The sequence below is a fragment of the Amphiura filiformis genome, chromosome 20 (genome assembly GCF_039555335.1).
Source record: "Amphiura filiformis chromosome 20, Afil_fr2py, whole genome shotgun sequence".
NCBI classification, from domain to species: domain Eukaryota; kingdom Metazoa; phylum Echinodermata; class Ophiuroidea; order Amphilepidida; family Amphiuridae; genus Amphiura; species Amphiura filiformis.
Genome location: NC_092647.1, coordinates 62332767 through 62350535, shown reverse-complemented (window position 1 = coordinate 62350535; position 17769 = coordinate 62332767). Strand labels below are relative to the sequence as shown.

Genomic DNA, 17769 nt, shown 5'->3' with positions numbered 1-17769 from the left:
ACCTATACATGATGTTCCATAATGTTCCCCTGGTCTTGAGGTTTGTTGTCACCATGTTTGAGCCCCGTACCTCTTACAGATATCCAGAAAATGAAATTCTACGATTTGACCCCAGATGACCTTTGACATGACCCTTGCACAGTGTTCCAAAATGTTCCCCAGGTCAGTAAGTTTGTTGTTGTGGAGTTTGAGCCCGTACCCCTAACAGATGTCCAGAAAATGCATTTAGAAATTTTGAACTCTACATGACCTTTGACCTGACCCCTGCAAAATGTTCCCCTGGTCATGAGACTTGTTGTCACTGAGTTTGAGCCCCATACCCCTTGCAGATATCCAGAAAATGAAGTTATAAAGATTTGACCCCAGATAACCTTTGACCTGACCCCTGCAAAGTGTTCCAACATGTTCCCCTGATCATTAAGTTTGTTGTCACCAAGTTTGAGCCCCGTACCCCTTACAGATGTCCAGGAAATGTGTTTCTAAAATTTGACCTCTGCATGACCTTTGACCTGACCCCCGCAAAATGTTCCCCTGGTCATGAGATTTATTGTATCGAGTTTGAGCCCCATACTCCTTAGATGTCCAGATAATGCCATTGTACGATTTTACCCCCTTAATGACCTTTGACCCCAATTCTGTGTGCAAGGTATGGGCACTGGGTAAAGCCGATGCACATGTGTAAGTGACGTCATTGTGCTATGTAATATGTGGCAGAAGAAGCATTTTGAAGATATTTGGTTATATACCGAAAATGCCCCTTTAATGACCTTTGATCCCAATTCTGTTTGCACCATATGGGCACTGGATATAGGTGATACATATGTGCAAGTTACGTAATTGTAGGGTGTAACATGTAGGAGGAGAAGCATTTTGAAGTTTGTTGCCAGAAGAAGAAGAAGAAGAACTAGTGGCAAATGGTGGTCATAGACCACAAACCTAGCTGGGGCGTGTTGGTGTTGTGGAGGTATCTGACCCCTGCAAAATGTTCCAAAAATGTTTTGTTCCCCTGGTCATGAGGTTTGTTGTCACCGAGTTTGAGTCCCGCATTCCTTACAGGTGTCCAGAAAATGCAATTTTGATATTTGACCCCAGATGACCTTTGACCTGACCCCTGCAAAATGTTCCAAATATGTTTCCCTTGTCATCAAGTTTGTTGTCACCAAGTTTGAGCCCTGTACCCCTTACAGATGTCCAGAAAATACATTTAGAAGATTTGACCTCTGCATGACCTTTGACCTGACCCCTGCAAAATGTTTCCCTGATCATGAGATATGTTGTCACAGAGTTTGGGCCCCATAATCCTTACAGATATCCAGAAAATGAAATTAATAAAATTTGACCCCAGATAACCTTTGACCTGACTCCTGCAAAGTGTTCCAAAATGTCCCCCTGATCATTAAGTTTGTTGTCACCAAGTCTGAGCCCCGAAAGGAAAGAAGAAAGATCCGATAGCAAAACAGTACCTAGCTCGGGGGGTTGAAAACCCCCCAGCTAGGTAAAGAAAGAAGAATCGGAGAGCATTACAGTACCTAGCTGGGGGGTGTAAACCCCCCAGCTAGGTAGGCCTAATGCCTTTTTTTCTCATTGGTACGTCGTAGAACTTACCACAGTCTATGCATGCAAGAGTCAAATTACACGCACAGTGAGTGGTAAGTGACCAAGCACACAGGCAACGCACACTGGAATACCAAAGTCGATCTAATTCAGAAATTTAACTTTTGCTTCTCCTAAATGATGATTGATCATCAAAGTTCTGTGTTATTCCCAAAGCTAACATCTTATATCTGTAAATACAAACCGAACCAGGTCAATACCCCATTTCGTTGCCAAGTTCTGACCTTGTAAAGAGTGAAAAATGAGTAAAATTATGACTTTTGACTCCTTCCACCATAGAAAGTATTTCACACATGTTGTGTTTAAATCCAAATTTGCTACTCTTGAACTTTTGAGTATTTTTATCTAGCTAAAAGTACTGAATGTAAACATAACAAATTATCATTTATCGAGCAAACCAGATTGTTACCTCAAGATTTAAGAAAGATACGGCAGTTTTGGCACAGTATGAACGCGTTTTGGAGTGTCTGGTACCGTGCTAAGTAGGCGCTGGAAAAAGTCTAAGAGGCAAATGAGAAGGTATTTGCAATATGATGGATATAATTGACCCGGGACTTACGATGAGTGTCACCCCCGGTGGGGAAATATTTTTTATTAAATTCTATACTTTTTCCTCTGTCATTTGACACCACTCGGGGGGGCCATACCTTCGTGGCGCGTGGTGTTTCAAGATATGACCATTCAGACCAAAAGGCGAGTCACAGTATATATAGTTAGTAAGTAAGTAACATAGGCTGATAACATTTCATGGTTCAGCAAAAAGCATGTCCTACATGTACTCGTCGGACGTTCGCTTATTTGTTAATTGTTGGTTTCCGGTGCAAATCACAAATATTTTGCACTGATCATATCATAGACCATGACTGCATGGTAAAGATAAGCCAATATCTTGAATTCCACACTTTCTTCTTTGATTTAGGGTCTGTGCAATAATAATGAGCCCTGACCCTGGGGGTAAAATTGGGAGGGATCTGTTTTTTGCTAACCGAAGGGTGTGGGGGGGGCAGTTTTTGGTAAGCCGAGAGATTCATGAGGTGTCATGTCTTTTCAATAAAACGCTCTAAAGATATTTTGCATATTTAAACGTGTCATCACTGGTCATTAATGTTTTTTCTACACCTTTTTAGGGCGTAATTTAGAAACTGTGCCCAAAATATCTGTGCAAAAATCTCTTGCCGCCCCCCCCCCCTTTCAACCTGCCCAAAATCGCTTGATCCCCCTTTCGACATGCCAAAAAATGCCCCCCCTTTGGAACTTCAAGAGTCGGCGTCAATAAAATTGTGACCCCCCCAATTTCGGCAACAAAATTGTATGACCCTCCCACCACCACACCCGATACCGAATAGACACACTCTCATGTGTTTACTCCTTGTCTTCATGTGTTTACTTTGGTGTTTTTTTATAGGTGTTTAAAAAGTTTTTACAGAAATCCTAAACACTTGAAAGTTGCCTCGCCCACCCTATACCCCCTTGTCCCCTCTTTGCCCACCCTCTGAAAAAATGCTGGCTACATTTACGCCACTGCCTGGATAATTATTGCATATATATAGCCCTTAAATTACTAGTAAATAGGCCTATTGGTATGCGTACATGAAAGGAAGGTCAAAGTCAGTGGGCAGCAATTTAGGAAAGTGCCATCGAGGCCGAGGCAATAATCGGAATGACATGCACAGTGATTTTAGTGAATCAGACAAGCTCAACCCACGAAGTTCAAGCGGACCTACTACATGTATTTGCAACTTTCACACTCACTATGCTCACAGCAACTTGGAACAACTGCACGCCTATAACTTTATAAGGATTTACACGGATTTATATATAGGATATATTATATTTATTATTGTACCAAAATGGTGAAAGTATGGGACTTTTTATTTTATCCGGATTATTATGGATTGGTACAAGCAATGTACGACATTCCCGAATATGTTCGAACAGAACCTATACATCCAGACGGCTGGTTGGCGGAAGTAAGAACTTACTGTGAATTAAACTGGAAAGACATACAAATCATATGTATTTTAGCAGTAGTGTGGAGTATATTTCGGGAATTATTAATCAGGTGTATTTTTGTGGTGAGTGTTGTTTGTTTTAGAAAGTTTTGACATTATGAAACTTTCACTTGTTTATTAGCATACGAATTATGAACGAGTCAATGCCAATGGACTCTTTCGCAAGTTTTAAGGTCAACGTTTCCTTTGGTCGTTATGGACTTGAGTACAGCGCTACTCTTTCTTTCCTGTAGTAGAGCTACTTCCATACAGTGAATTGCGCCCCTGCAGTATCATGATCAGTATCATTGACACTGGGATTGACACATAATTGCACAAACATGATAAAACGCGCAGTTTGGGGCGAATTTCACGAATTTAAACGACTGAATATGAAGTCTATAAACAATCAGGCCACCACCCCTCCAAATTGTGTATGTGGCCTGTATATGCATGCATCATGCCTGTGGTATTTGACCGGGGCATGTGACCCATTACAAACACATAGTCTTTGACGCAGGATTTCCCGTAAAATTCAGGGCGCGCTACACTAAATAATAGAATGATGCTCATTTTTGTCTGATGGTCGCAATGGGGTGCGGTGGGTGGGGGTGACGGTCGAAACCCTGTGATCGCATCGACCCGAACCCAATACACGAGAGCGCAATTTACCCCTTTGCCAAATCCTTCCTCACGGATACGGCAGGAATTTGTTTTTATTATCAAGCTAAATAAAAACTAAACTACAGCTACACTAAACTATCAAAATCCCGGGATCAAAATGATATGTATATGACCTTGAACGCCATTGCATGGGTTTTAGCCCTAGGTCCTAGTTGTCATGATCTTTTTTGGATCAGAACTTGTCCCTACATCTCCACATCCAACCCGGGGTCCACACTTCACACACACATCCACATATAATTTGGAGTCAAGTTTTCATATCACAAACCAAACTTTTGACACTGACCGTACAGTTTTGTATGTTTTGAACGGTAGAGCGGTGACCGTATCCCGGGGACCGTATTTGCCGGAGGCGGGTTTATAGAGTTACTGGCTTAGGGTTAGGGTTAGGGATTCCGGTAAATATGGTCATCGTCACTCTCTGAATGACATACTTCTTCAGAGTGATTGGTATCCTATCATCCTCTTTGCTCGGGTGGTGTGATCGTCGCTCCATCCCCAGGGGGCGTGGTCTTGAGGAGAGGGTCATACACGTGACTTAAATGGTACGCCCCTCGTCTCTGTTAATCGACGGCATTAGATCTGAGGCCTATATGTAATTCCTTTTGTCCAAATTCATTCATTCATTCATTCATATTTATTCAGTACTCACATAAAAAATATTACAGCACATATGATAAAAAAATATACATTATAAATACGTATACAAGATGTGGTCAATTGCATGAAATACCAGATATAGCAACGAAATATATGGATTATGGAGTAAACACCAGACGAGTACCAAGGATAGCCCAAAAAGCCTCAATAAAATTGAGGCTTATTTCCATTGGGGTCCTTAAAAAAAAAGAAATGGGGAAACAAGCAGATCAGGCAACAGAACCAAATAAATAAATAAATAAATAACTCCCGAACCCAAAATATTGCACAAAATAAATAAATAACACCCAAATCCCATATTGCACATAAAATTACGACCAAAAAGAAAAAGATCAAACTCCATCAATACCTAATGAAAGAACTTTGCTCAGTTCTTATGGCTTGATCCATCAGATGTTTTTTGACGGTTTTTTTTAAATTGGGTCAAATTGGTGATCTGTTTGATGGAATTTGGTAATGAATTCCAATGTTTGATGCCACTATAAAAAAAAGGTGTGACTAACATTACCGTGGTTTCTAGGAACAACAAAATTGTATGAGCTATCCCTGGTACCGTAGTTATGCAAAGATTTTGTACGAGTAAAATTGGCACTTAGATAGACCGGGGCTTTTTCATGGAAGATTTTAAAAACTTGATTCAGTTTCAACTGAATCACCAAATTAGCTGCATCTGCTTGATAAAATAAGCTAAAATAGTATTAATAAACCCCTCGAAAATGGTCTGCCTGAGCATAGACTCTATTATATCACTCATACATAAATTCTAGACAGTTCATTGGTTGATTACCATTTGCCATTTTTACTATCACCCACTCCGTGTGATAGTCTTTACCATCATGTGCTCTGGCGTAGTGCGCCTGCGCCAAGCCGTGCGCTGAGAGGGCGCACCACCAAATCACTCCACGATTTATGTACCAGTGAAATTCGGTTAAAATAGTCCACCGCTTATTTCAGCTTGTTGCGGCTTTATTTTCTAAAGATAATGTCAAAATTTGCACTTTTTCAGCTCATTTGCTTCCGACAAGTGTCTACATGAAGGAATCTGAGAAAAAATCCCAATATTTTATTTCAGAGGTGAAGTTTTGGCGCGAATTTGAACAACGTCCGGTTTCAAAAATTGAGTGATTTTTTAGGGTTAAATTTGCACGTTTTTTCTTTGCGGAAAAAAAAAAAAAAAAGTAGATGGTCACCAATATATTCTGTTAAAAGAATAATATTCTACACGTGATAAGCTTTAATTTGATACCAAACTTTTTATCTATATTACGTTTTTGCAGTGACAAAACGCCATCCAAACGTGCGTATTTCCCTGTGTTATCCAATGGCGCAATCATTGGTGGTGCGCTCTCCTGACTCTTGGACTCGCCGATTTAGTTATGGGGTGGACCCCAAAATGTGAAATATATCACGGCAAAACATAGTCTGTGTTACAGACCGTGTACCTTTATTAATATCCATAGGGAGAGAAACTACTGGGAACCACACACTCTCGGAAACCATAGTGGGCACAGTTTTAAAGACATTATATAGCATTAAATGTATATAAATCAATTTGATTCTATGACTGCAGCTGGGTCGTGGAATGGAACAATTCATCTTTCACCTCGTGATTATATTTCGACCATCACACTCATAGACGGTTAATATTTGTATACTAATGTATTTAGAGTCTATGGCCTGAGATACCTGTAGCTAGACGGCTACTTCCCCGGGCTACTTCACTAGTATAGTATTCTTTATACTTTGATTACTAACCCAGCTGCAGTCATAGAATCAAATTGATTTATATACATTTAATGCTATATAATGTCTTTAAAACTGTTCAAATTTGGAGCTATAGCTAGCTGGACAGAATTACAGTGCTTTAATATCACGCATGCGTATTGCCGTGTAGGGAACTGGATAAACATTGAGGGAAGGGTAGGCCCTACTGTATATCATGTTTATAGGGGAATGTTTTTGTTTGTTTAAGCGATTGCTCCGTGTGGAATCACACTTGGGTCCTGAAGGGACCAAACATAATATGCCTTTAACCAACCAGAGTTTGGTAAACATCGAGTGATAAGTTTTATAAGATAATATTAATAATAGGGGCCTAATAATAATAACAATAAAAGGGAAAATATTTCGGCCCATAGGCTATACCATGGTAACTATATAATACCTCATACCTGTTATAGCATTCTAAGCGTGAGAAAAGGAGATCAAGGTGATCTTGAATTTGATTAAGAATGTATCATGCTTATTTTATGCTCGAAGTTGTAGTAATGCGGTCTGGCATACACAAAATCACTTTTGAACTGCTACAAGTACAATTCAATTTTTAGGGGTCTGCGCCCTTGACATGGGTCACTTGTTTGCATACGTTTAAGTACAGTTACTATACACAGTACACTCGACATCCATTCTCATCTTTAGCTTTTCAGTCTAGATCACTTCCCTGATTTCAGAGATTCGTCAAGGACTAAAATCCCGGGATAAATTTATAATTTTATCGCTTTTTTTTTATAGGGCTGTGCAATAATTATCCAGAGCAATTTTTTGCAGGTCGAAAGGAGGAGACAAGAAATTTTTGGCATAAATCTGGATAAAATGTTTTGAATGTTCAAAGAGCGGGGCAGTGACGTTAACTAGGCAATTGCCTATAGGCCTACTTCTAACATATAACATACACTATTTGTAGAGGTCACGCGTCAATGAGTGAGAGCACTGTGTATTGTGTAAAACGGACAGTAACTGCAGTATGGGACAATCACTTTTTGAGTGGAAAAATTTCGCAAAACTCTCAAAAACGGGTTGTCCTTCGTTCAACCCCTTCACTCTTTTACATTATAGAGAGTAGGCCTGTAACCTCATGCAGAATAGCTGACACTCATGTTTTAGACCTAGGCCCTACTTCCACCGCACGGCGCGGCGGTGATCATAGTTGAGTGGTCCCTTTTCACACCTGAGCCCGTTCATGCAGCATGGAACTCTCGAAAGTTGTCAAAAATAGTATCTGATGATCAGTGGCGTAGCGTGGGTCATCACATTGGGGGGGGGCACCGGGTCTGATGGGGGGGGGCACAAGCCATTTTGTGGCAATTTTCCTATGGGGGGCACGTGCCCCTATGACGCTACGCCACTGCTGATGATATAAAAGTTGACATCAGTGGCGTAGCCAGCACTTTTTCAGAGGTTGGGCAAAGGGGGAGGGCTTATGGCTAAGGCCAAAAAGTACAGAAAACTGAGGACTAAAAATCTATGATATCAGGGCGGCCACCATCCCACGGGCCCGGAGGGGGTTCTCCCTGGTTGAAGGTATGCGGGGATGTGCCACTGTTTTGGGGTAGGCCTACTTTTTCAGCAATTTTGGTATATCGATGGGTGGGTTTTCAGTGGAGACCAATGCGCCCAATTGGGCGCATTTAGGCAAAAGTGCCCTAAAAGCGCCCAATTATGGCAAATTTGGGTGCTTTTTGGGTGTTTTTTGTGAAAAATTGGTATACTGATGGGTGGCAAAAACAACAAAATGTAGCTATAGAGAAAGTCAGCACCCGAAAGTCTGTGTGGCACATCCCCGTAATTTTTTTTTTTCAAAGAACCCCCCTGGGCCCACGAGGGGGGGGCTTTTTCAGGGGACACCTGCCCCCCCTTTTTTTTTTTCCTTGGCTACGCCACTGATTGACATTAACAAACAAATAAAAACTTGAACAATGAGTTTTGGATTTTGTAGGTTATAAGGCTATAGGAAATGTGGTTCAAAATACGGTACGGAGTTTGAAGTTGAACCATGATCGAGAGAATAAAAACCGCACTGGTGCCAGCAGTTTGAAATTCCGGCGGGGTGTGTTTATAAGATAGGCCTATATTCCAGTTGGAATTTCCGCGGTTTCACATTTTTACCCCGGGATTTTTACCTTGGGATTTTTACAAATTAATATGAGTCGAGTGTTCTTATTATTTTTTACCACCGCCTGTCCCTTTAATTTTTTTGTCTTTCAATGTTTATTAGATTTTTATTATGAGAAAAACAATTATCAACAAATTACAATAATCACAACAAAAAAACAAAAAAAAACAACAACAGCAGACAACAAATTTTAACATGAAAGTAGGCCTACATTTGTACATTGTTGGGTAATTCAAAATATACATGTATATCATGATCATGCAGCCATTACCTAACATAAAATAAAGTATTACAGGTCAAATCTCCATTTACGGAAGTGGGAGCTGAGTTTACCTTTCTTTTTTGCAATTAAATATTCTGTTTCCCTATTATTCTTAATGTAGACCTTAACGCTAATAACATTTGGTTTTTTGTTTTGAAACTTGCTCACAAATACATGATACGTAACACATAAAAATAGATAAGTTAAGAATTGATCATCAGGGACACCAAACATTTTGTCAAAAACTGAAATGGAAAAATTAATATCATGCTTATTTCTAATGATGAGCCTGTCTCTTTAATTTAATATCCATGATAGCGAAAACTATTTTTCGCTGTATGCAATGAAGTTTTCATCACTTATCGATTTTGTCGTGGTAATCCAGCCGTTAAAGGTATCTATGAATAATTAAGCAGGTGACGTATTGAACTCTAAGGTCCGTTCATACTACGCCGCAATCAGGCCGCAATTATTGCTTTGCGGTGCTGTGCCGATATCGACTACTTTCTGCTGCAACTCACCGCAACTCGTCGCATTTCCAAGTTAAAATGTATAACTTTACACAGTAATTGCAGCGTAGTATTATCCATGATTATTCAATCATAATTATTTATTAATACAACTACTATTATCATTAAAAAAAAAAAAAGAGTAAACAAAAGAATTCTTATTATATTGTTATTTATTTATTTTTCTTCTGAGTTGTTGAAAGCAAAGTTAGGCCTATGTTTCAATATTGTTTCATGACTATAGTGTTCAGCAGAGAGCTTCAGCGGTCTGCCAATTTTGGCGCAGTTTTACACAGTTTATGGCGCTGATTTGTGGTACTGATTGGCTATTTTCTACGCCTCGGACTCTAATAATCATCCAATCATAATGTGCCAATCCCGCCGGGGGACATGTGGATGGGGGTGGGGGTACAATCAAATTATTATTATTTTTATTAATATTATATTTTTAATTATTATTATTTATTATTGTGATTTATTGTGATTTATGGGTTAAACAAATCACTTGTTACCAGGCTAAACTTAGGACATTTTGTCTTTTCAAAAAAAAGCTTTGCGTTAGAAAATTATGTCATGATGATGAACCGTTCCTCTCGTGTCTCATTTTGTAAATTAAGAATTAGCGCACATCAGCTAATGATTGAAAAAGGCCGTCATATTAAGCCTGAAGATAGGATTTGTAAGTTATGTGATAGTAAATACTAAATAGGCCTATGTTGAAGATGAGTTTCACTTTGTTATGAAGTGTTCTTTTTACAATGACTTGCGGATACGATTGATTGATAATTTTAGAAGCATCTATATGACTTTGACAGTCTATCTGAGAGAGATATCTTTATATATATAATGGAGAGCGTGGCGCAATGGTTAGGGTACTTGCCTTTAGTGCATGAGGTCCCGGGTTCGATTTCCGGCGGTGGTGATTTGCTGGGATATTGACTTGGAAAAAAAAGTCTGAAATTAATTGACAACATCTGTAGGCTAGATTAAATTCAGACTTCCGCTCTTTCCATGGTTCATTTAGAATTGAGTAAATGAATCATGAAAGTACTCCGTCCTTCGGAGGGGACGTTAAGCCGTCGGTCCCGTGTGCAGAGAGCCATACTTGTACATCTCGCAGCCAGTTTCGAAAAGAGTAGGGTGTTAACCCCTGACTGTTCCCAACCCGTCCGGTGTTCAAATGGACCCCAATGGAAATAAGCTTCAATAGAGGCTTTCTTGGGTTATCCAGGGTTGTCAAAACCCGAACAAATCAAATAAATAAAAAATACTTATTATGAGTGTACAGGGCTATGATACCATCCATCAAGTTATTCAGTTTGTAAACTCATCTTTGATGAACGTATTATGCATGATATTTAATAATTTTGTTGTAGTTTAAAACTATATTGTTTATTTGAACCTATTTGTATCTGTTACAATATTTGTATCTGTTATCATATCTTATTGTAAGATGAATATCAAATAAATAAATCTTGAATCTGTTGTTATTATTATATTTATTACTATTATTATCTTATTGTTATTATTATTAATTATCATTTATTATTATTATTGTTAGGCCTATTATATTTTTATGCAGCATAATATTTTGGTTGATTCACAACATGGCTTCAGATCTAAGCGCTCCACTGAAACTCAACTCATTTTAACTGTTGATGATATTGCAAGAGCTTTGGAACAAGGGGATTCAGTGCACATGGCAGTTCTAGACTTCTCCAAAGCCTTTGATAAGGTTCCTCATGAACGCCTTCTGAATAAGCTTCATCATTACGGGATTAGAAACAACCTTCATCAATGGATCAGAAGTTTCCTATCAAATAGGACCCAGAGAGTTGCATGTGAGGGCAATTTTTCATCACCCAAAGAGGTCCTTTCTGGAGTACCACAGGGGACGGTGTTGGGGCCGTTGTTGTTTTTAACCTATATAAACGACCTCCCGGACATGTTGAGCAACCAAGTAAGACTCTTCGCAGACGACTGCCTGGTGTACTCTACAGTGTCAAATGAAAGGGACATGGACTCTCTTCAAGCTGATCTAAAATCTCTTGAAACATGGCAGGAGACCTGGAAGATGAGCTTTAACCCTTCCAAATGCACGGTCATGGAAATTTCCTTGAAGAGAAACCCTCCACACAGAGACTATATTTTCTGCGGGCAAGTTTTACAGCAGCCAAACTCAAATCCTTACTTAGGGGTGCAGCTGGATAACAAGCTGAACTGGGGAGAACATGTTACAAACACAGTTAACAAAGCAAACCGGACTCTGGGTTTCCTGAGGAGAAACTTGTGGTTTTGTCCAGGGAAGTGAAGTCTACTGCATATCTAACGTTAGTGCGTCCAGTCTTAGAGTATGCTGCGGGTGCATGGGACCCATACAGGGCGGGACTCATAAAGAAGATTGAAAGTGTGCAGAGAAAAGCTGCAAGATTTTGCACAGGGGATTACCAAAGAGAAAGTAGTGTCACTCAAATGCTGGAAGATCTCGGATGGGACACTCTAGCTGTCAGAAAGGAGAGAAATCGTTTAGCTATGTTTTACAAAATCCAAAATGAGTTGGTAGGAATCAACAAAGAAGCCTATATTCAAACTTCTTCTGCTGCGGGTTTGAGAAGAAACCACCACCTACATGTTGAAATTCCATTCATCAAGAAGGACGTCTATAAAAACTCATTTTTCCCAAGAACTGGAAGGGCATGGAATTCCCTCACTCAAACCACTATATCAGCCCCATCTTTAGACATATTCAAGAAAAACCTCTAGCTTGCAGGTCACCAAATAGTTAGCGATTTGCGGTTTTCGCCCTGCTGACTACAACTTCAGAAGGTTCAGAAGGTTATGGTCAGTCGTCGAAACAAGCAAAACAATACATCCTTTTAGTTGGTAAATACGTCACCTGCTTGATTATTCATAGCTACCTTGAACGGCTGGAATACATGGATTACCTTTTGTCGTCAATTCCCGATAGATTGATTGACGGCTCGCATTTCCGGTTCCTGGTCATCTCCATCTGCGATCGTATCACTGTCATGACTGTGTGTCTTGTGAATGTTGCGTGCTGATTTAACTCATAATCTGACAAAAATCAAGACTTTATACAGACGAAAATCACAAAATGGTTGCCTTTACAGATTTTTTGTTTTATCCTGATTACTATGGACTAGTCAGTAAAGTTGTAACGGAACTTCCAACATATTATCTAGAGGAACCAGTACACAAAATGGATTTTTGGGAGAGGTCCGCACGTATTGTCAATGGGAGTGGGCCGATTTACAATTACTTTTTGTACTCGCCTTTATATGGACTATTTTCCGATGGGCTCTCACACGTTTTGTATTACAGGTGAGGATTTGGAGTTAGTCATCATTTTAAAGATGACGTTTTTATATCAGAAATTGAGGTTGAAAATATGATCCTTCCTTGTCATAGTGTGTTGATCATGATTGTGTTTGTATTGTATTTTTAAAAATATAAATAATTTGTCGGAATCAGGGCTGTCAACTCTCACGCATTGGCCGTGAGTCTCACGCATTGGGTCACTTTCTCACGGTCTCACGCCAAGGTAGTATAATCTCACGCCTAGGTAGTAAATCTGACCTTAAAAAACTGGAAAATGAGTAAAGTCTCACGATCGTCATGAATAATTTGTTACTCCTACCCCCCGCTTTTACATTCTCGAGCGCCGTGGCTCAAATAATCATGGTACAAAATGAACATTGGAGTCGGCAAATCCTGGTACGGCTCTGTCTCACGCCAAGCAATTGTCCGACTTCGTCCTAAGTCGGACTTTTATTCAATTTTCCTCAAACCCCTGGTCAGTGACAATATTATCATGATGTTCATTTATCACATTGTGCACCTTAATTACCGACTTAATCAAAAGAAGAAGAAGAAGATACGCGCTACCGTATATCATGTACATGTATATAAACAGCGTGCGTGATTGTCGATAGGCCGGCATAAACAACGTTTATCATTATGCCCAGATTTCCCGTCATAAACAAGCCGTGTTAGAACCGATGGACGCTCACAAGAAATAAGATACGCATTTATGTACGCGAGGTATTTATGCAAAGCGCGAGTGATATATGCGCAGTTCGCGCACTTCGAAGCACGATAGACTGAGCAAGTAAATATTTTCTCACAATTAGTGATGGAAAAACTTTAAAAAAAGGATAAGGAACTGGTAGTTTTTAGTTTAAAATGGTGATATTTTTAGTTGTGGAGGAAAATAACAGCCATAACAGCACACAGAATGTTGCGTATGAACGGGGTTCATTCATATATTTTCATGACTAATCGTTGTTCATACATACACGCGCGCTTGGTCGAGATTGGTCGAGAGCTGGGCATAAACAGCGTTTATGCCCGGTGTCCCGGATGTGAGATCGCCGGGTAGGGATAATGAAGAAAAATCATGTTTTTAATAATGCTACTTGTAATATTTTGGTATTATTTGGATGAAATAGGAATCACAAAATGTTGTGGTATGTATGAACGGGGTTCATTCATATATTTTCATGACTAAGCGGTTGTTTAAATGCCCTCGGGCAGAAACTTGTAACCGTTTAGTCATGAAAATATATGAATGAACCCATAATTTTTGCCCTCGGGTGTTCATCATAGAGCTTTCCCACCGCGTGCATGTGATGCAGACACAAACATGTGTTATTGCACAAACGGGATTGGTCAGTTCTGAAAATGTTTCAGCTATGCCGTACGCCCTCGTGTTGCTACCCGCGAAGTTGCGGGTGTACGGAGAGAGCCAAGATGAATACAAAATTACTTGCAGTCAATGAAGCATGATGACATCTACTCTGCCATACACATTTGTTTTTTTCCTTTGTACATTTTTGAGAAATTTGCCCAATTCCAATTTGATTTCCCTCCCGTTTCTGGTTTTTTACCGAAAATGTTGCACAGCCCTGAGGGATATTCCGAGGTCCAAAGTAAAATGTTTTGATTTTTCACAATGCCCAACATGTATATTACTGATGCAAAGTTATCAACCTCATTCATAAGGTCACTTTCATCTCTTCACTTTACAAAATAACACACAATTTTCCTCAAAAAAAACCCCTGCAAAACAATTTTTATGTTTTGCCTTTCCAAAAATCGACCAGGCTAAAACGGGACGACCTGTAATATTTGTAACCAGCCCTCGAATTAACCCACGGCACCCATGGCATTTTGCCGTGGGTGCCCATCCCCACTGCCGTAATGCCCTCAAAATATGTCCTTTACCCAAGGCAGTCAATTGGCGTGCCCTCTAATGAAGTTGCCGTCGGTGCCCCAGCCCTGCCCCTTCATTAAAAAATCATCTATCTATGTTTGCCGTGTTTTCTTCACTTTTGAGAAATTGCCTTGGTGCCCTTCTCAAATTTTCAACAGTTGCCATGATGCCCTCTTGATATATTACAAACTGCCGTTCTGTCTTGCCTTTTCAGTAAGAATCCAAGGCAATTTTCAACTTGCCCTAAAAAAGTTGCCGTGCCCTTTCAGATCTTTAATTCGAGGGCTGCCTGTAACAGAACACAATCTGTGCAAATATGGTAGCCCGCAATCCAAATACGGCGACCAGCGCTCTCTCAATTTGTTCGATGCACAACATGGCACGCACAGCGGTTACCAATATTTACGCTGACGCCGTCATGACGGCGCGAGGGTCACTGTCGAATATTAGTAACTACATTCAGCGTTTGCGTTTTGGCAAATAAATAAAAATGATTGGATTGCATGTAACGCAAATGAGGTTATGAATCACATGCAAAGAATAGAGGCCTGCACGTGACATAATTAGCTGCAATCATAGACCTCCAGGGTCCTATGCTGCAATCATTGTCAAATGTTCAATTGTATAAAATGTGTACTACAAATGTATATGTTGACCCCAACAGTTCATTGAATAGACTACATTATGGCCAGGGACTAAAGTTCAAATCTTTTGTAAATTTTGTACAATGTAAGATGCCTTAAAACATCATTGTTTCTATTGTTTCTAATAGCTCGCTTGTAACGAGGCTTGGTTGGTGTATATAAATAATGCTGCGGTAGGCTACTGGTTTAAATAAAAGTTCTGGTAACAACTGGAATTGGTTTGGTGATGAATTTATTTATTCTTCCTTCACAACATCAAAATACAAATGATAACTGAATGTGTGTTGGCCCCATGAGTTTGAGTGAGAGAGTGAGAGAGTGAGAGAAAGATTTATCCCACACCTGGGTTTTATAGTCGTCTTCCCTATTCATTAACAAATATTCTTTTGTCCTAATAAAATCGATCTGAATGACTCGACCGTTTATCTGGAATATTACGATGTGTTTCTATTTCTTAAATAGCAAAAACAAACAAGAATATCCTACAAAAGGTATCAACATTCTGCACTGTTACATAACTCCCCTTCCTCCAAGATGATGCCCTCATCATGCGCATAACATTGGGTTGTATGTAACAAGCATTATGCTATAAAATATTTTAAAAATTATATTTTTGTTAAATGATTTAATTTCATTAAGTGAAAAGTTTTGTTTTTCTACTTAATACATTTAAAATACAATTAAAATAAAGTTAGTTACAATAATACATTTATTTTTATAATAAGGTTTAAATCTTATACAAAGCATTTTTCAATTTTAACAATCTTCAATCTAAAACAGTTTTCAAACTTGTTTCTTTATTACAATGATTTCTTTACAATGAGTTGTACTAATGTACAATGAATTGTACCATACCAATAATCCTCCCAATTACATAATAATTTCAAACTGTTGCAATATTTATAAAAAATTGATTTCAATATTGTCAATGTTGATAAATTGAATACATCGACAATAAAATACGAGCATAAAAGTCAAAGACTTTGAAATCTTTAATTTTAAAATCACACTGATTATGTATACCAATTATACCGGTCCATAAAATGATCAATAATTTGGATTTGATTTTGTTTTGAAATAAAAATGTGAAATATCAGAAAAGTACAACTTGTCTAGGCAAAATTGACAAATTTAATATTGAAAATTGATTGAATAATTGAAAAATTTGACAATTCAATAAATACAGAAAAAATATTGACATTTTAACATATTGAAATATTAATGCAACTTCATTTAAACATTAATGTTCATTTTAAATTCCTTTCAAACCTTTGTTTTACATATATTTTTTTTTTAGTCAATATCACAGTTACATTTACATATAAATTATATTGCACTTTATAACACATATTATTCATACATCACTAGTTTTAAAATTTATTGTTCATTATTAATATTGAATTGCATTTGAAAATTGCAATAATTAAATTCATTAATTGCAATAATTAAGTTCATTAATATTTTCTTTATTGCACACAACATTTTATGTCAATAAGACATGAATAATTTTATTACACAAAACATTTGATGTTAAAGACATGAAATAATTTCTTTTTATTTATTACATACATTTTATGTCAAAGACATGAAATAATTAATATTGAACAATAAAACATCTATATTTTTGTTTTGTTTTCCCTATATGCTTGAGTTGTGCTTGACTATAAGCTTGAGTTTTTCTTAAACATAAACTTGAGTTATTCTTAAACATAAACTTATTTTTAAAACATTTGATTCTCATGGATACAACTTAACTTCTACAACATGATTTATTTGAAAGCCTAAACATAATTGTATTGTATCAGGGTATACAAATACAAAGCCTATTCATAATATAGAACCTATATCAGTAAAAACATTTTTCAGTGAACCACGAAAATAATGCCATAGAACTTCATCTCTACACCTTGCATACACAACACTCACCAAAATGAGTAAAATACTATCTCAAAATCACTCATCAAATTAAGTAACATTTTTGGATAAATGACAAAATAATACTCTTCTTATCGATGTATGTATTTCCAATAAATAACAATGTACATGTAACAAAACTTGTGTACCTTAAAAACACTGCATCCATTTAACAAAATATCATAACACGTCACAAATATCAGAGCAATTTTTCAAAACCTCAATGTACTTCAGAAATGAGCAAAACTTCCAACTTCACTCTCAACAAATATCTAATGACAAAATATACTCGTCTTATCAATGCATGTATTTTAAATAAACATCAATGTACGTGTATCATTAACAATGAACCTTAAAACAATGAAT

The 17769-nt window shown here is 38.1% G+C and overlaps 1 protein-coding gene across 1 annotated transcript in view; it reads left to right on the top strand.

Annotated features, from left to right (window-relative positions):
• Positions 1-3260: 3260 nt before the first annotated feature.
• Positions 3261-17769, top strand: part of LOC140142523 (ceramide synthase 1-like) — an 88433-nt gene continuing 73924 nt past the window's right edge. The window contains exon 1 of the mRNA XM_072164517.1: positions 3261-3689. Within this exon, the coding sequence (XP_072020618.1) occupies positions 3465-3689 (225 nt within the window). The 5' untranslated portion in view covers positions 3261-3464. The remainder of the gene's footprint in view (positions 3690-17769) is intronic.